Source organism: Lepidochelys olivacea (genome assembly GCF_965140295.1).
Source record: "Lepidochelys olivacea isolate rLepOli2 genome assembly, chromosome: 8".
In the NCBI taxonomy this organism is placed as follows: Eukaryota; Metazoa; Chordata; order Testudines; family Cheloniidae; genus Lepidochelys; species Lepidochelys olivacea.
The window spans coordinates 2,131,087-2,151,017 of record NC_140418.1 but is presented as its reverse complement, the minus strand read 5'-3'; the positions used below and the strand labels follow the sequence as shown (position 1 = coordinate 2,151,017).

The following is a 19,931-nucleotide window of genomic DNA, read 5'->3' as shown; positions in this document are numbered from 1 at the left end:
TAGTCTATGCTATCATGCCCCAGTAACCCAGCACATTCTAGGGTCTGCGTGTCCTGTTCCCAACACACCTACGCCTGCTTTAGTGTTCAGGCACCTGCCAGCCTGTTTGTAACAGCTCATTGGACACTCGAGCTCAGGCAGGAGGGAGACGATGTTTGGTGGATAAACGGGTCTGCGCAGATGTGACATACATAGACTTTCAACTTAGTACCCCACAACATGGTGACTAAAAACATTTGCATTATCACTATACAGTTAGCATTATACAATATCAATAGAGCACATGTTAAATGGATTATTAACTGCCTAATTCATAGGCCTCAACAAGTAGTTGTTAAGAGGAAATAATCAGTGAATGAGGGTGGTTCTAGTGAGGTTCTGCATGGATCAGTACTAGGCATGGCAGTTTTCGACTTTTTTCATCAGTGCTCTGGAAGTGAATACTAAATAATTGCTGATAAAATTTGTGGATGACACAAAGGTTGGAGGAGTGGCATCTAATGATGAGGGCAGGGCTGTCAAACAGAACTATCTAGATTGCTTCGTAAGATGTTCTGTAACATACAAAATAGGTTTTAATACAGCCAATGAAAAGTTATCCACTTGGGTCTAGCGGCTGCAGGCTGGTCCTGTAGAATAGGGGACAGTCTTCTGGAAAGTGGAGACTGTGAAGCGGAGCTAGGCTTCATAGTGGGCAAGCAACTGAGCATGAGCTCCCGATGTAACAGAAATGGCTAACGAGACCCTTTGGCTGTAGAAGCAGGGGAGTGCAGGCGTTAGGAGGTGATTTTACCTCTGTACATGACAGAGCAAACAGGGGACAGCAAACAGGGCAGTTTGAGAGGGGGAGAAGGAGATTCCCCTGCTGAATGAACAAGGTGCGAGTACTAACTTCGGGGTGAGTGAGTTTGTTTGGCTGTTTGTGTTTTTCTTTCTTTCTTTCTCTTTCAGGTTATCTCAGTTATTTTCAGTTATTTCAGATACTGGGTCATTTGGGATTGTGGGTCTGGGGACTGTTTGCGCCTTTGTTCCCTGGATCATCCTTGATCATCTTTAATCAGCCTCAATCAGCCTTATGATCATCCTACCCCTGTGTGATTAACGAGGGGGTAGGGCTGACGGAGAAGAGAAGGCCTTAAAAGCCAGAGGCTAGGTGACCAAGGAGAGCTAGCAAACAGGGGAGTTTGAGAGGGGACTGGTAAAAGGGAGTCATAATATAGTCGCTATGGTTAGGAAGGGCCGCATCGCCAGTGACAACGCTGCTCCTGTCTCCTCCACCTGCACCTGCATCCAGTCAGAGAACCTGACCATGGAGGCCTCCACCCAAATCCTGGTGTGGATTTGCAGAGACTGTGGCCTGCATTTCCCACTCTCAGAAAGCCAGGCTGGGGGGACCATCCGGTGTGAGAGGTGCCTGCTGGTGGAATCTCTCAGGAAGCAGGTGGGCGAGCTACAGGAGGAGGTGGCTAGGCTGAGGAGCATCCGTGCGCAGGAGGAATTCCTCAAGAGTATTCACATGGAGACATCCAAGGCTGAGGAGGCTACCCAGCTACAGAGGACTGCTGTCACACCACCCGGGGAGAGGACATGGCTCTGTCACAGGGAGGACACTGGCTCTGGTGACTTCTGGCGGCAGGCTGTGCTCCACCTCTGCTCCCAACCCACCCACCATGGTATCGGAAAACCAATATGCTGCCCTGGCAACGAGCGATGAGGAATCACCCCCAGAGGAGGAGGAGAAGCCATGTACCCCCGCGGCTGGGAGGATCACAGCCACCACTCCCAGGAGGAAAAGTAGGGTGGTGGTGGTTGGTGACTCTCTTCTGAGGGGGATGGAGGCACCCATCTGTTGCCCTCACATGGCATCCTGGGAGGTATGCTGTCTGTCAACTGCCCATATCCAAGACGTTATGGAGGGATTGTTAAGGATCATCCGGCCCTCTGACTACTACCCCATGCTACTCATCCATTTGGGCACTAATGATACTGCGAGGTATGACCCTGAGCAGATCAGAAATGGCTATAGGGCTCTGGGAGTAAGGGGGAAGGAGTTGGGAGTGCAGATGGTGTTCTCTTCGATCCTTCTGGTCAAGGGTAGGGGCCCGGGCAGAGACAGATGCATCCTGGAGGTGAATGCCTGGCTGCGAGGATGGTGTCGCCAGGAGGGCTTTGGCTTCCTTGACCATGGGACACTGTTCCAGGAAGAAGGACTGCTAAGCAGAGATAGGGTCCACCTATCAAGAAAGGGGAAGAGCATATTTGGCTACAGATTGGCTAACCTAGTGAGCAGGGCTTTACACTAGGTTCAAAGGGGGCAGGTGACCAAAGCCCACAGGTAAGTCAAAAACATGGATACCTGGGAGAAGAGTTGGAATTGGGGGAAGCATGGGCTGGTATAGCAGGGATAAGGGAGAAACAAGACAGAACTAGGGGGGGAATCAAATCAGAATCTGAGATATCTTTGTACTAATGTGAGAAGAATGGGAAATAAGCAGGAAGAATTCAAAATGCTGGTAAATAAACACAACTATGACATAGTTGGCATCACAGAGACTTGGTGGGATAATATGCATGACTGGAATATTGGTATAGAAGGGGACAGCTTGCTCAGGAAGGGCCGGCAGGGGGAAAAGGGAAGAGGTGTTGCCTTATATATTAAAAATGTATACACTTGAACTGAGGTTGAGATGGAAATAGGAGACAGACTTGTTAAAAGTATCTGGGTAAAGATAAAAGGGGTAAAAAACAAGGGTGATGTCATGGTAGGGGTCTACTACAGACCACCAAACCAGGAAGAAGAGTTGGATAAGGCTTTTTTTAAACAACTAATGACATCATTCAAAGCACAGGACTTGCTGGTGATGGGGCACTTCAACCACTCAGACATCTTTGGGAAAATTACACAGGGCACAGATTATCCAGTAAGTTCTTGGAATGCATTGGAGACAATTTTTTATTTCAGAAGGTGGAGAAAGCTACTAGGGGAGAGGCTGTTCTAGATTTGATTTTGACAAATAGGGATGAACTGGTTGAGAATTTGAAAGTGGAAGGCAGCTTGGGTGAAAGTGATCATGAAATGATAGAGTTAATTACTGTAAAGAATGGTAGGAGGGAGAACAGCAAAATAAAGACAATGGATTTCAAGAAAGCAGACTTTAGCAAACTCAGGGAGTTGGTAGGTAAAATCCCATGGGAAGCAAGTCTAAGGGGAAAAACAATTGAAGACAGTTGACCGTTCTTCAAAGAGAAATTATTAAGGGCACAAGAACAAACTATCCCACTGTGTAGGAAAGACAGTAAGTATGGCAAGAGATCACCCTGGCTTAACCAGGAGATCTTCAATGATCTAAAAATAAAAAAAAGAGTCCTGCAAAAAGTGGAAACAAGGGTCAAATGACAAAGGATGAATATAAACAAATAACAGAAGTATGTAGGACAAAATTAGAAAGGTCAAGGCACAAAACGAGATCAAACTAGCTAGAGACATAAAGGGTAACAAGAAAACCTTCTACAAATACATTGGAAGCAAGAGGAAGACCAAGGACAAGATAGGCCCATTACTCAATGAGGGTGGGTGTGGGGAATAATAACAGAAAATGTGGAAATGGCAGAGGTGCTTAATGACTTCTTTGTTTCAGTTTTCACCAAGAGGGTTGGTGGTGATTGGATGTCTAACATAATGAATGCCAGTGAAAATGAGGTAGGATCAGAGGCAAAAATAGGAAAAGAGCAAGTTAAATATTACTTAGACAACTTAGATATCTTCCAGTCACCAGGGCCTGATGAAATGCATCCTAGAATACTCAAGGAGCGGACTGAGGAGATATCTGAGCCATTAGCGACTATCTTTGAGAAGTCATGGAAGATGGAAAAAATTCCAGAAGACTGGAAAAGGGCCAATCTATAAAAAGGGAAATAAGGACAACCCGGGGAATTACAGACCAGTCAGCTTAACTTCTGTACCCAGAAAGATAATGGAGCAAATAATTAAGCAATCAATTTGCAAACATCTAGAAGATAATAAGGTAATAAGTAACAGTCAGCATGGATTTGTCAAGAACAAATCATGCCAAACCAACCTGAGAGCTTTCTTTGACAGGGTAGCAAGCATTATGGTTAAGGGAGGAAACAGTAAACGTGGTATATCTTGACTTTAGTAAAGCTTTTGATATTGCCTCTCATGACCTTCTCATAAACAAACTAGGGAAATGCAACCTAGATGGAGCTACTATAAGGTGGGTGCAAAACTGGTTGGAAAACCATTCCCAGAAAGTAGTTATCAGTGGTTCACAGTCAAGCTGGAAGGGCATATCAAGTAGGGTCCTGCAGGGATCAGTTCTGGGTCCGGTTCTGTTCAATATCTTCATCAATGATTTAGATAATGGCATAGATACTACACTTACAAAGTTTGTGGACGATACCAAGATGGGAGGAGTTGCACATGCTTGGAGGATAGGATTAAAATTCAAAATGATTTGGACAAACTGGAGTAAATAGGGACATGAAATACAATAAGGACAAATGCAAAGTACTCCTCTTAGGAAGGCACAATCAGTTGCACCCATACAAAATGGGAAATGACTGCCTAGGAAGGAGTACTGCGGAAAGGGATCTGGGGGTCAGAGTGGATCACAAGTGAAATATGAGTCAACAGTGTAATGCTGTTGCGAAAAAAAGCAAACATCATTCTGGGATGTGTTAGCAGGAGAGTTGTAAGCAAGACACGAGAAGTAGTTCTTCTGCTCTAGTCTGCGTTGATTAGGCCTCAGCTGGAGTATTGTGTCCAGTTCAGGGGGCCACATTTCAGGAAAGATGTGGACAAATTGGAGAAAGTCCAGAGAAGAGCAACAAAAATGATGAAAGGTCTAGAAAACATGACCTATGAGGGAAGCTTGAAAAAATTGGGTTTGTTTAGTCTGGAGAAGAGAAGACTGAGAGGGGACATGATAACAGTTTTGGAGTACATAAAAGGTTGTTACAAGCAGGAGGGAGAAAAGTTGTTTTAATTAACCTCTGAGGATAGGGCAAGCAGCAATGGGCTTAAATTACAGCAACGGATGTTTAGGTTGGACATTAGAAAAAATTTCTAACTGTCAGGGTGGTTAAGCACTGGAATAAATTGTATGGGGAGGTTGTGGAATCTCCATCATTGGAGATTTTTAAGAGCAGGTTGGACAAACACCTCTCAGGAATGGTCTAGATAATACTTAGTCCTGTTTTGAGTGCAGGGGACTGAACTAGATGACCTCTCGAGGACCCTTCCAGTCCTATGATTCTATGGTTCTATGATTGCTGGGACCAATACTGGAAGATTGACTCCAACTGTGGTGTCCACATTTGAAAAAGGATGTTTAAAAATTGGAGGAGGTGCAGAAAAGAGCCACAAAAATGACTTAAGAACATAAGAACAGCCATATGGGTCAGACCAAAGGTCCATCTAGCCCAGTGTCCTGTCTTCCGACAGTGGCCAGTGCCAGGTGCCCCAGAGGCATCTGGCAAACAGAGGCTAAGGACACCATCCCTGCCCATCCTGGCTAATAGCCACTGATGGACCTATCCTCTATGAACTTTTCTAGTTCTTTATTGAACCCTGTCATAGTCTTGGCCTTCACAACATCCCCTGGCAAAGATTTCCACAGGTTGACTGTGCATTGTGTGCCTCGAGCACTGGAGGAAATGCCTGAGCAGTGAGAGACTTAAAGAGGTCGTTCTGTTTAGCTTATCAGAAAGAAGGCAGAGAGGTGACTTGATTGCCGTGTGTAAGTACCCTGAAGGGGAGAGAATACTGGGTACTAAAAGGTTCATTATGAGATCAGAGAAAGGCAGAACACAAGTCAGTGGCTGGAACCAAAGCCAGACAAATTCCAATTAGAAATTAGATGGACATTTTTAGCGATGAGTGTGACAAACCATTGGAACAAACTCCAAGAAAAAATGGTGGATTCACCATCTCTGGAGACCCAGTCTGGGTGACTTTCTGGAAGCTGCATTGCTGGGCCCGGCACAGGGGTAATGGTGAAATGTAAGACCTGCGTTATACAGCAAGTCAGACTAGATGATGTAATGGCCTTACGCTCTATGAATCCATGGCTCTGTGACGTGGGCCGTGTCACATTTCTGGGGTTAACTGAATCCCTGCATCTCTGCTCCCTCTGGGGTCTACTCAATGGCACCCCCCTTAGCTCTCCAACCCGCGGTCATCACCTTTTTATGCACCTTTTACTGGGGCTTCGCTCATGGTCTCATGATTTGATCCAAGGAGAACGCTCAGAGTTGGAAGGGAGTCCGATACAGGGAACGTGTCTGGGGTTTGTGTATCGATATCTCTAGTAGGAAAAGCCATGGCAGGAGGTGATATAATAATTGCCAATCTGTGGCTCCTTTAATGCCTGTGACTGGTTACTGCACTTTGTGTTCTCATTAACTCCGGTCTGTAAGCTGGTGGGGGCTTGTGTGAGACACGGGAGAGCAGAGTCCCTCCTTGGAAAGAGAAAAAAACCATAGGTCACGAATTCTGCTGAGTTTACTTTATTGCACAGACGAGGGGATAGTCAGTGATGCTGTCAGGAGCCCTGGAAATGGAGGATGAGTCGAGAACGTGGCTCCATGTGGGGATCTGCTGGTGGGAACTAGAAGCAAATGGGGTTCAGCTCCATATCAGCACTCAGCACCCCTGAGGATTCAGCATTCTCCATACTGGTCAAAGCAAAGATTTCCAAGGTTTTCACTAGGGGGAAAGTAAGAGACACAGAACTCAGGCTTGCAACCCCTATGGCAATGAGAGCAAAGCTTCTGTCAAGGCCCCATTATGTCAAATTAACCAGAGTTTATTTGCTGAAAGGAAAAATTAGACTGAGGAAGTTGACCCAACATCTAGGAGGTAAAGACATGGGCGCAGGCAGGGGCTTGAATCACACCACAATTATGTTTTTTTTTTTATAAATGGGCTATTTATTTCTTTAGAATCATAGAATCGTAGGACTGGAAGGGACCTTGAGAGCTTATCTAGTCCAGTCCCCAGCACTCCTGATCAAGACCAGTGGTGGGCAACCTGCAGCCTGCAACCTGCATGCAGCCCATCAGGGTAATCTGATTGAGGGCCGTGAGACATTGTGCTGATGTTGACTGTCTGCAGGCACGCCCCCCTCCCCCTCCAGCTCCCAGTGGCTGTGGTTTGCCATTCCCGGCCAATGCGGGAAGTGGTGGGCCGCAGGAATGTGCTGCCTGCCACTTCCCGCAGCTCCCATTGGCCGGGATCGGCAAACTGAGGCCACTGGGAGCTGTGGGGGGCCGTGCCTGCAGACAGTCAAGGTCAGCACAATGTCTCGCAGCTCACAATCAGATTACCCTGATGGGCTGCATGCAGGTTGCCAACCACTGATCTAGACCATCCATGACAGGTGTTTGTCTAACCTGCTCTTAAAAATCTCCAAGGATGGAGATTCCACCACCTCCCCATGCAATTTATTCCAGTGCTTAACTACTGCCCTTGCTGCAATTGAAGCCCATTGCTTCTTGTCCTATCCTCAGAGGTTAATTAAAACAACTTTTCTCCCTCCTGCTTGTAACAACCTTTTATGTACTCCAAAACTGTTATCATGTCCCCTCTCAGTCTTCTCTTCTCCAGACTAAACAAACCCAATTTTTTCAAGCTTCCCTCATAGGTTATGTTTTCTAGGCCTTTCATCATTTTTCTTGCTCTTTTCTGGACTTCCTCCAATTTCTCCACATTTCCCCTGAAAAGTGGCATCCAGAACTGGACACAACACTCCAGTTGAGGCCTAATCAGTGCAGAGTAAAGCAGAAGAATTACTTCTCATGTTTTGCGTTCAACACTCTTGCTAATACATCCCGGAATGATGTTTGCTTTTTCTGCAACAGTGTTACACTGTTGACTCATATTTCTCTTGTGATCCACTCTGACCCCCAGATCCCTTTCTGCAGGACTCCTTCCTAGGCAGTCATTTCCCATTGTGTGTGTGTACAACGGATTGTTCCTTCCTCAGTGGAGCACTTTGCATTGTCCTTATTGAATTTCATCCTATCTACTTACAAGACTGCACTACAAAAGGCACATTTGTTGCCGTATGTCTTGCCATCAGTGCCACAGATCGGGTTGTACTCCAAGGTGCAGAAAGTTGGACGACTCTGGTACTCACTGCAGAAACCCTACAAGTGAAATGAATATCAGTGTTATTGTCTGTATTGGAGTAGTACCCTGACATTCCCATGGTGCTGGGCATGCTATGAACACAGAGGAAGGGACAGTCACACCCCCCACCCCGCCACCACCGCACTATCTTTCCTGTCCCTTGTCTCTTTCTACAGTGGTTCTGACTTCCAAATTCTCCTCTCCCTGGCTGAAGGAGCTGAGCCCGTCTCCCTGGTCCACGAGACTCTTCCGAACCTGCACCATAAGGTGTGTGAGCGAAGGGGCATCTCCGCAGGAAGCAGATGCTCAAATATAAAAAGCCTTATGCACTTGTTATACCATCCCCTCCCCGTTCTGTCTCTGAGTTGCTTTTTGAGACTCCCACAGGCCCATCACAGATGGTGTCCTGTGGAATAGTGTATGGAATCCAGCACTCTGACCACATGTAGTCTCCGCCCCACGGATTCGCTCTCCCCTCACTAGGGCCTGGGGTACAGTCTGCTCCCAAATTGCCTCATGAGTTCCAGCGTGTTTCTAACCCAGAGGTCCTGGTCTCCATGATACTACATACCACGGATCGGGGCAAGTGACAATTCATTCAAAGTGAGAGTTAGACTCACCCGATGACCCTGGCCGACAGCATCTGGAAGAAAACACAGACACAAACCATACCACGAAGGGAATGTCAGAGGGAAATCAGTTAATAACATTCATTTCTGCCTAGGAAAATGGATGCAGCTTCCTAACCAGCAACTGGGCCATGGGAAGGTTTTCTGCTCCCTCATCCAATCGGTGTGACAAATAGAAACATGAGCGTAATGCACCCACAGCCTGCCTGAAATATCATCACCGGGGCACACAACTAATTGCAGGTGCGATTGTTTGAAGCTCCCAGACTGGAATTTGGGGAAAGGCCCTTAATGGCCCCTCAGTTACATCTTTCCAAAGGAAATTGCTGTTTCTGCCATGAACCACTTCCCCGGCTTAGTCTCAACACCCAAATGTCCTTAGCTCGTGCCAAGCAAGATTTTAACAATCGAGCCCGTGCCGAAGGTTAGAGGGTCAGACACAGAGCTCTGTACAGGCTGCAGCAAAAGTTACTCACCCTGAAAGCTGGAGAAGAGCCCCACAGCGAGGAACACAATGGCAGCTGCTGTCTTCATGGTGGAAGTGGTTCGTGGGTCTGCTGGAGTCTGTTAGCGCTGAGCTCTGCAGATGATCTCTCAATGCAGCCTAAGGGAGGAGATCTCATATATATAGACAAGAGGTTGGGTTCTCCAATTAGATTATGAAATCCCTGTTGAAATGGTCACTGATTCTACAAACCAATACAGCAAATCGTCATTCCCTTGTAAATTGTAAGTCAGACAAGAATGTGTCTGTATCAGATACCCTTTCGGGACTGCAATAAATATTCGTGGGGAAAGGTTAAACTGCCCTGACATACATGGGTGAATTTAGACTAAGCCTTTGTAAATCTTGACGCACCTGCAGAGGAAGGCAGATTAGTTACTTCAGATTAGTTACTTCATCGGATGCATACTGTGGAAACTGCAGAAGACATTATATACACAGAGACCATGAAACAATCTCCTGCTATTACCAGCAGGAGAGTGGGGTGGGAGGAGGTATTGTTTCATGGTCTCTGTGTATATAATGTCTTCTGCAGTTTCCACAGTATGCATCCGATGAAGTGAGCTGTAGCTCACGAAAGCTCATGCTCAAATAAATTGGTTAGTCTCTAAGGTGCCACAAGTCCTCCTTTTCTTTTTGCAAATACAGACTAACATGGCTGTTACTCTGAAACATCTCAGTCTGAGAATCAAAACCGGGTCCCTGAGTCATGAGAACATAAGAACAGGCACACTGGTCAGACCAAAGGTCCATCTAGCCCAGTATTCTGTCTGCCAACAGTGGCCAATGCCAGGTGCCCCAGAGGGAATGAACAGAACAGGGAATCATCAAGTGATCCACTCCCTGTCACCATTTCCCAGCTTCTGGCAAACACAGGCTAGGGACACCATCTCTGTACATCCTCCTATCCTCCAGGACCTATCTTCCATGAATTTATCTCATTCTTTTTTGAACCTTGTTATCGTCTTGGCCTTCACAACATTCTCTGGCAAGGAGTTCCACAGGTTGACTGTGTCTTGTGTGAAAAAATACTTCCTTTTGTTTGTTTTAAACCTGCTGCCTATTAATTTCATTTGGTGACCCCTAGTTCTTGTGTTATAAGAAGGAGTATATAACACTTCCTTATTTACTTTCTCCACACCAGTTTTGATTTTATAGACCTCTATCATATCCCTCCTTAGTTGTCTTTTTTCCAAGCTGAAAAGTTCCAGTCTCATTAATCTCTCCTCATATGGCAGACACTCCATACCCCTAATAATTTTTGTTGCCCTTTTCTGAACCTTTTCCAAGTCCAATATATCTTTTTTGAGATGGGGCGACCACATCTGCACGCAGTATTCAAGATGTGGGTGCACCATGGATATATGTAGAGGCAACATGGTATTTTCTGTCTTATTATCTATCCCTTTCCTAATGATTCCCAACCTTCTGTTTGCTGTTTTGACGGCCACTGCACACTGAGTGGATGTTTTCAGAGAACTCTCCACAATGACTCCAAGCTCTCTTTCTTGAGTGGTAACAGCTAATTTAGACCCATCATTTTATATGTATAGCGGGGATGATGTTTTCCAATGTGCATTGCTTTGCATTTATCAACGTTGAATTTCATCTGCCATTTTGTTGCCAAGTCACCCAGTTTTGTGAGATTCTTTTGTAGCTCTTCACAGTCTGCCTGGGATTTAACTATCTTGAGTAGTTTTTGTATCATCTGCAAATTTTGCCACTTCACTGTTTATCCCGTTTTCCAGATCATTTATGAACATGTTGAATAGGACTGGCCCCAGTACAGACCCCTGGGGGACACCACAGTTCACCTCTCTCCATTCTGAGAACTGACCATTTACTCCTACCCTTTGTTTCCTATCTTTTAACCAGTTACCAATCCATGAGAGAACCTTCTCTCTTATCCCATGACTGCTTACTTTGCTTAATAGCCTTTGGCGGGGGACCTTGTCAAAGGTTTTCTGAAAATCTAAGTACACTATATCCACTGGATCCCCCTTGTCCAAATGCTTGTTGACCCCCTCAAAGAGTTCTAGTAGATTGGTTAGGCATGATTTCCCTTAAAAAACTATATTGACTCTTCCCCAAGAAATTATGTTCATCTCTGTGTCTGACAATTTTGTTCTTTACTATAGTTTCAACCAGTTTGCCCGGTACTGAAGTCAGGCTTACTGGCCTGTAATTGCCAGGGTCACCTCTGGAGCCCTTTTAAAAAATTGGCCCCACATTAACTAACCTCCAGCCATTTGGCACAGAAGCTGATTGACATGATGGGTTAGAGACTACAGTTAGTAGTCCTGCAATTTCACATTTGAGTTCCTTCAAAACTCTTGGGTGAATCCCACCTGGTCCTGGTGAGTGATTACTCTTTAATTTATCAATTTGTTCCAAAACCTCCTCTGATGACACCTCAGTCTGGGACAGTTCCTCAGATTTGTCACCTAAAAAGAGTGGCTCAGGTTTAGGAATCTCCTTCAAATCCTCATCCGTGAAGGCTGATGCAAAGAATTCGTTTAGTTTCTCCACAATGGCCTTATCGTCCTTGAGTGCTCCTTTAGCACCTTGATCGTTCAGTTCCCCACTGGTTGTTTAGCAGGCTTCCTGCTTCTGATGTCATTAAAAAAATGTTTGCTATTACTTTTTGAGTCTTTGGCTAGCTGTTCCTCAAATTCTATTTTGGCCTTCCTAATTGTATTTTTATACTTCATTTGCCAGAGTTCATGCTCCTTTCTATTTTCCTCACTAGGATTTAATTTCCACTCTTCGTAGGATGCCTCTTTTGCCTCTCACTGCTTCTCTTACTTTGTTGTTTCGCCATGGCGGCTCTTTTTCGGTTCTCTTACTTTATTTTTTAATTTGGGGTATACATTTAAGTTGAGCCTCTATTATGGTGTCTTTAAAAAGTTTCCATGCAGCTTGCAGGGATTTTACTTTTGGTGCTGTACCCTTTAATTTCTGTTTAACTAACCTCCTCGTTTTTGTGTCATTCCCCTTTCTGAAACTAAATGCTACAGTGTTGGGCTGCTGTGGTGTTTTCCCCGCCACAGGGATGTTAAATTTAAGTATATTATGGTCACTATTACCAAGCGGTCCAGCCATAGTCACCTCTTGGACCTGATCCTGTGCTCCACTTAGGACTAAATCAAGAATTGCCTCCCCTCTGGTGGGTTCCAGGAGTAGCTGCTCCAAGAAGCCGTCATTTAAGGTGTCAAGAAAGTTTCTCTCTGCATCCCGTCCCAAGGTGACATGAACCCAGTCAATATGGGATAGTTGAAATCCTCGATTATAATTGAGTTTTTTATTTTAATAGCACCTCTAATCTCCCTGAGCATTTCACAGTCACTATCACCATCCTGGTCAGGTGGTCGGTAATATGTCCCTACTGGTATATTCTTATTATTCGAGCATGGAATTACTAGCCAGAGAGATTCTATGGCACAGTTTGGTTCATTTAAGATTTTTACTTCATTGGATTCATTTGATTTCTTTCACATACAGTGCCACTCCCCGACCAGCACGACCTGTTCTGTCCTTCCGATGTATTTTGTACCCTGGTATTACTGTGTCCCAGTGATTATCCTCATTCCACCAGGTTTCTGTGATGCCTGTTATATCAATATCCTCATTGAATACGGGGCGCTCTAGTTCACCCAGCTTATTATTGGTATAGAAGCACTTTTAAAATGTGTCGCTTTTTAGCTGTCTCCCGTAGCATGACGTAATTAAATGAGACTTTTTTTCATTTGACTGTTTCTCATCAGATCCTACCTGTACTTTATCATCTTCCATCCTCTCCTCCTTACTAGGACATAGACAATCCCCATTAGTAGATCCTGCCCTAAGGGATGTCTCTGTCCCAACCACGTGCTCCTCCGCACCTCTCGGCTTTCCCCCAGCCCTTAGTTTTAAAACTGCTCAACGACCGTTTTAATTTTAAGTGGCAGCAATCTGGTTCCAGTCTGGTTTAGGTGGATCCCATCCTTCCTGTATAGACTCCCCCTTTCCCAAGAGTCATTTCGGGCTGCCTCTTTATACCAACCTCCCCGTTCTTTGTCTCTGACGTCTCCCTGCCCCCAGACTCTCCTGAGTCACTGGGAGTCCCCCAGGGCAGCCCAGAAGTGAGGCAGCTTCCATGCACATGAAGAACCAAATGTGGAAGGTTGTTGGTCTGCTGCACAGCGCAGCTCAGACCCCAGTCAGAGGGACTCTGCAGTCCCCTGCGCGCCATGGAGGAGACGGACAGGCTGGGCTGCTCGTGGGTCTCTGGGGGGGCAGTATCGGAAGGATCAAGGGTTTGTTGGTGTGTAGGGTGTGACGCACAGCATGGATCCACATGCCCACAAGCCCTTTACACCTCCCACCCCGACAAGTAGCCCCCTGGGCCCTATGTCTGGGTTGGGGATCCTGTATCCTCCCATCCCTTGCTGTTCTCCCAGGTCAAGGCCTTTTACGTGGGCTTTGCTCACGGTCTCATGTTGTGGTCCATGGAGAGCACTCAGGCCTGGAAGGGAGTCAGACACAGGGAACGTGTCCGGGGTTTGTGTATCGATTTATCTTGTAGGAAAAGCCATGGCAGGAGGAGATATAATACTTGCAAGTCTGTGGCTCCCTTAAAGCCTGTGACTGGTTACTGCACTTTGTGTTCTCATTAACTCTGGTCTGTAAGCTGGGGAGAGCTTGTGTGAGACATGGGAGAGCAGAGTCCCTCCTTGGAAAAGGGGAAAAAACCCCACAGAGGTCACAAATTCTGCTGAGTTTGCTTTATTGCATAGACAGGTGGGGAGTCAGCGATGCTCTTAGAGGCCTGGAACCGATGGATGAGACGAGAACGTGACTCCTTGCAGGGATCTGCTCATGGGAACCAAATGCTAAAGGTCTTCTCTTTCCTTGTCCTCATTGTGCGACTTGCATTCTCCATAATGCTGAAAGCAAAGACTTCCAAGGTTTTCACTAGAGGGAAAGAGAGAGACACAGAACTCAGTGCTGCAACCTGATGGCCAAAGAGAGCAAAGCATCTGTCAAGGCCCCAGGAGGTCAAATTCACCAGAGCTTATTTGCTGACAGGAAAAATTACACTGAGGAAGTCGACCCAGCCTCTACGAGGTAAAGATATGGGCGCAGGCAGGGCCTTGAATTACCTCACAATTGTATTTTAGTTTTTGTTAGTGGGCCCTTTACTCTGATACTTACTAAACTGCTCCACAAAAGACACATTTGTTTCCATATGTCTTGCCATCAGTGCCACAGACCGGGTTGTACTCTAAGGTGCAGATTTCCGGAGGCTTCTTGTACTCACTGCAGAAACCCTACAAGGAACATTAGAATTGCTATTACAGTAATTGTCTGCATTTCAGTAGTGCCCCGATGCCCCCACTCGCCCATGGGGCTGGGCATTCTCTGAATAGAGAGGAAGGGACAGTCCCTGCCCCCCAGAGCTCACAGTACCTAATCCTGTCCCTAGTCTCTACTGACGTTCTGACTAACTGACTTCCCAATTCCCCTCTCGCTGCCAGGAGGAGCCGGGCCCGTCTCCCTGGTGTAAGAGACGTTTCTGAACCCACATCACATGGTGTGTGAGCGAAGGGGCAACTCCGTAGGCATCAGATGCTAATCTGACATTACCCAGGGTACAATCTGGACTGATGAACAGCTGTGTCCCCTCAATCCTCCAACCTGGGGTGCCTTTTACTCTGCTTTGCTATGAAAGCAACCACTCCTGTTCCTACTCACACACAGCTTCCAGCATGTAAATTACTCCGAGCTGTACAGTATGAGTCCTTTGGCAAGCCACTCTTGAATTACACTACAGGGGAAGAGCAGCAAATTTCCAGTCCCAGAGTTTCCCCCAGAAGTGTGCATCTTGTACTGCCCAGCACCCTCCTGGACCATATAAGCTCCTATAAAGTCTGTCATTTTATTAATAGAAAATGAAATGCACAAATCCTATTGTCGCAAATGGAGTTTTCCAAACACTTCAATCCAAACACACTGGTTTAGATAAAACAAGATGCTTAACTACAGAAAGATAGATTTTAAGTGATTACAAGTCAGGAGGCATCAAAGTCAGGATTGGCTACAAGAAAATAAAAGCAAAACACCACTAACGCCTGACTTATCAAGCTACGTGAATTCAAAGCAAAAGGTCTCTCTCACCAAATGCTTCAGCAGTCTTACTGGCTGTCATTTCCGCCAGGACCCCTCCCTCAGTCCAGTGTTACTTTCCTTGTCTTTCAGGTGTTGTTGATGTCATGGGCAGAGAGAAAGGGAGGAGTAACTTGGGGAGTTTGTTCCCCATTCTTATATTTTTCCCTCTTCTTTGAGCATCATCTCCAGCTGGGGTTCATGCGACAGAAAGTTTGTAGGGATGGGAACCTCCAGCTGTTCCTTTGCCAACAAGTAAATTTCTCGCTCACAGCTTTTTTGCTGCCAAAGAATGGCCCCTTAACCGCGTGATGGTCCATTTGATTATGTGGAGACCTGGCTGAGGTGTTAGTTTGTCTTTTGTCTCTGGTTTATGACTGTTTCCCCATACTGGGGACATGTCTTATACAGTAGAATCTTATAACTTTACATACCATGGTGTCTCACAGACTTAACAGGACAATAATGTTCAGCACATTATGAGTTTTCAAATGATCCCTTACACTGCATACTTTGTACAAAATTTATCACAGTCTTCTTAAAGGGGTGAACGTAGGGGTACAGGCTGGTCTAAGAGATGCTTCTGAACCTACATCATATAGAATGTGAGTGAAAGAGCATCTCCACAGGCAGCAGATGCTCATAAATAAAAAACCTCATGCTCTTGTCATACCGTCACTTCCTCTGTTCTGTCTCAGTTGCTCCCTGTGTCTCCCCCAGGCCCATCACAGACTGCCCTGTACAATAGTCTATGGAATCCATCACTCTGACCCTATGGCTTACGTCTACTCGGCAGTGAGACACTCCTGGCTAGCTCAGGTCAGCTGACTTGGGCTCGGGCTGTACAATTGCTGTGTAGACATTTGGGCTTGGGCTGGAGCCCGAGCTTTGGTAGCCCACGAGGGGAGAGGATCCCAGAGCCCGAACATCTACACCGCAATTTTTAGGCCTGCAGCCCAAGCCCCCTGAGCCCATGTCAGCTCAGCCGGTCCAGCCATGGCCAGGTCCTGGATCTTTTGTTCCAGTGTAGATGTACCCAGGGATTCTCAGCCCCAGAGATTCACTCCCCCCTGGCTCGGGCACGAGGTAGACTCTGCTTCTGCTTTGAGTCATGAGTTCTAGCATGTTTCTAACCCAGAGATCATGGTCCCTGTGATGTTACAAGCCAGAGACTGGGGAAAGTGATTATTAATGAACAGGGAGAGTTCGACTTACCTTACCAGCCTGGCCAGCAGCATCTGGAACAAAACATACAGACAGAATGAGACTGTTTCAGATTCTCTTGCCCATCCTGGTGCTGGGGTTATTGATGTCCCGAGTTCTGACCAAGTCTCTCTCTTTACTTTGATACAGAGCCTTTTCAAATGTTCTGGTATGGGGTTGTGCCACTAGGGATGTCAGCTCTTGTATACCTGTGTTAACTGAAGTGACGTCGCAAAGGAGGAACGGAGGAAGGAAGAGGCAAACATTCTTGGGACGTTCCAGAGTGATCCTACTCTAGACAGGTGTCTCCTCTACAGGATCTCACCCTCACCTTTGGGGGAGGCTGGGGAGTTTCCTACTTTTCCAGGAACTTCATGTTGTAGTACATTACAAGCATCCAGAAAGAGAGTTTTACATTTTACTCTAACATCCGTTTGGATGGTGTGACCATAACACTGCACACTCTGCCATGGACCCTGTCTGGTCCGTTCATTGACACTGTCTGAAAAATACCAGACCACTAACGGTTGTGTCTCAGCAGCTATTTTGCAGGATCCAGGATCTCACGGGCATCCATAAAAACCTCAGCAGCTTTTGACTCTCTCTCGCTCCGTATCCGATGAAGTGAGCTGTAGCTCACGAAAGCTTATGCTCAAATGAATTGGTTAGTCTCTAAGGTGCCACAAGTCCTCCTGTTCTTTTTGCGAATACAGACTAACGCGGCTGCTACTCTGAAACCTCCATTATTTGAGTGTCTCTTCAGAGTTAAGCCATAGCACAGAGTTACATCAACAATTACTCAATTCTAATGAGACGTTTCATTCTGAACAGGTCTGACTCTGTTTGTTAATGAAACTCTATCCAATTGACTAAGATCTCAGCCCCCCAAGTGAAGATTATCTGTATTAAGGAGCTATGGATAACGGGATCATCCAGCATTACAAGGTAGGGATTTAACCCCAACAAAGCAAATGTTTGGAGAGGATCTAAATCCTCCGGTTTCGACTTTGGCAATGCCATAGATCTTGTCATGCTAATAAAGTATCGTTGAACTGGATTAATTCAGGGCATAAAGCAACTCCTACGTAATACAAAGTAAGAAGAAATTTTTCCTGTGGGAAGCTTCCCTCAGAACTGCTGAGGGCCTTGTACATCGCTCTAAATACACTGGCACAGGCTAGTGTTGGAAACAGAGATTGGGTAGAAGGGTGCCTGGTCTGATCCAGGGTGGGAATTTTTGACTCACGATGGTAGGGTAAGTAGATAAAAATTGTGAAAAACTGGGGGGAAGGGGAGGGGAAATAGGCACCTATATAAGAAAAAGCCCCCAATATTGGGAGTGTCCCTATAAAGTCGATACATCTGGTCACCCTACCTAATGGGCTCTTTGTGGAGTTTCTTAATAAACAATGACAGGAATTAAAATTATGTAGGCAACTAGATCAAGAATTTTACTGCCAACCAACCCCCTTGTCCCCAACAAAATAATCAGAAAACAACTAGAACCGTGGATGAGAAGAAATTCCAAAAGAAAGGGGATTCCATGGATGTTTGTTTTCTAGGGGCTGTGAATCTTTTGAGCTGCCTCGGTTTCTGGCAGAGTCAGTGAGATCCCAGCCCAGAGAGAAGCCCGAGAACAGCCCTTCCGAGCTCTGGGATCCGTGCAGGGAGGTCAGCGCTCCTGGAATCAGCCTGCTGCTCAATGTCCAGGCTGTGCAGCGGCATCTCAGAAATAAACCAGCTGCTCCTGGAATCAGCCACTGTGGGGGTGTGCGAACCCCTTTAGGGATGAGAGTGAGGCTGGCCCCATCTTTTCGGGGATAGGGCAAGGTTCAGCACAGGCTACAGCCAAAGTGACTCACCTGAGTAGAAGCAGCAAAGTGCCAGAGCGAAGAGCAGAACGGCCCCTGTTATCTTCATGGCGGACGTGGCTGTCTGGTCTGCAGTGGGCTCTTGGTGCTCTGCTCCCTCAGTAAACCCCCCACACAGAGCCCCACTATATATAGGGTGTCGGAGAACCCACCTTCATTGTGACTCACCCGAAATACTCACTCACAACTCCGGCAACCGGAAGCAAAGCTCTCAGTGGGAATGCCAAGCTGTGAACAATGTTTCCTCCACAACAAGTTTCCAGGATAAGTTGGAGGAAAAGTCACACCCTTGATTTGGTGAATAATGGAGTAGTTATGTGGGCTGAGTGCTCATCATGGCGCACATGGGCAGCCGAACCTGGACATTCCTGATTGTCAGGACTGTGAGTGTGGAACATATTTGTCACGCTGCACGTTAAAGGCACCGAGCCAGCAAAGCACCTGTGTTACCAGCCTCTTCCGGCCAGACTCTGCAGTCGGTCCCCGCAGCAGGGGGAAAGCTGACCATAAGCGACGGTCCTGCTGTCCTGATCTTGCACGTATTCTGCCCGGAGCCGGTGCCTGGCTTAGTTTAGAGGAGCTAGAGGGCAGGTCTAACTCAAATATAAAGAACCTCGTGTTCTTGTGATACCATCCCCTCTCTCGTTCCATCTCTGAGTTGCTCCCGGTGCCTCCCACAGGCCCATCACAGATGGTGTCCTGTCCAATCGTACATGGAATCCATCAGCCTGACCACAGGGATTCGCTCTCCCCTCATTAGGGCCTGGGGTATAGTCTGCTCCCACATTGCTTCATGAGTTCCAGCGTGTTTCTAACCCGGAGGTCCTGGTCTCCATGATGCTACATACCAGAGATTGGGGCAAGTGACAATTCATTCACAGTGAGATTTCGACTCACCCGATGACCCTGGCCGGCAGCATCTGGAACAAAACACAGACACAAAGGACACAATGTCAGAGAGAAACTAGCTAAAAACAGTCATCTCTGCCTAGGACAACGGAAGCAGATTGCTAACCAGCAACTGGGCCATGGGAAGGAGTCCTGCACCCTCATCCAATTGCTGTGACAAATAGAAACATGGAGAGTAATGCACCCACAGTCTGACCTGAAATCATAGAATCATAGAAAATTAGGGTTGGAAGAGACCTCAGGAGGTCAACTAGTCCAACCCCCGAATAGCACCACTGGGCCTACAATTAATTGCAAGTGCGATTGTTTGTAGTTCCCAGACTGGAGTTTGGTTAAAAGCCCATAATGGCTCCTCAGTAACATCTTCCCAAAGGAAAATGCTGTTTCTGCCATGAGCCACTTCCCTGGCTTAATCCTGACACCCAAACGTCCGTAGCTGGTGCTGAGATGCTTTTTAATAGTCGAGCCCGTGCAGAAGGTTAGAGGGTCAGACACAGAGCTCCGTACAGGCTGCAGCA

General features: G+C 46.5%; 2 protein-coding genes across 2 annotated transcripts; both read right to left on the bottom strand.

The window, feature by feature from the left end:
• Nucleotides 1-6,512: 6,512 nt before the first annotated feature.
• LOC311524611 (ovomucoid-like) lies at nt 6,513-9,372 on the bottom strand. Its single transcript, XM_084635870.1, has 4 exons — nt 9,258-9,372; nt 8,773-8,795; nt 8,054-8,169; nt 6,513-6,727 (listed from the first exon to the last, which is right to left on the bottom strand). The coding sequence occupies exons 1-4, from the start codon at nt 9,313-9,315 to the stop codon at nt 6,682-6,684; spliced, it is 243 nt and encodes an 80-aa protein (XP_084491996.1). The 5' UTR covers nt 9,316-9,372; the 3' UTR covers nt 6,513-6,681.
• Nucleotides 9,373-14,034: 4,662 nt separating this feature from the next.
• On the bottom strand, nt 14,035-18,662 carry LOC311524610 (ovomucoid-like). Its single transcript, XM_084635869.1, has 4 exons — nt 18,496-18,662; nt 16,646-16,668; nt 14,480-14,595; nt 14,035-14,239 (listed from the first exon to the last, which is right to left on the bottom strand). The coding sequence occupies exons 1-4, from the start codon at nt 18,551-18,553 to the stop codon at nt 14,158-14,160; spliced, it is 279 nt and encodes a 92-aa protein (XP_084491995.1). The 5' UTR covers nt 18,554-18,662; the 3' UTR covers nt 14,035-14,157.
• Between the last annotated feature and the right edge of the window lie 1,269 nt (nt 18,663-19,931).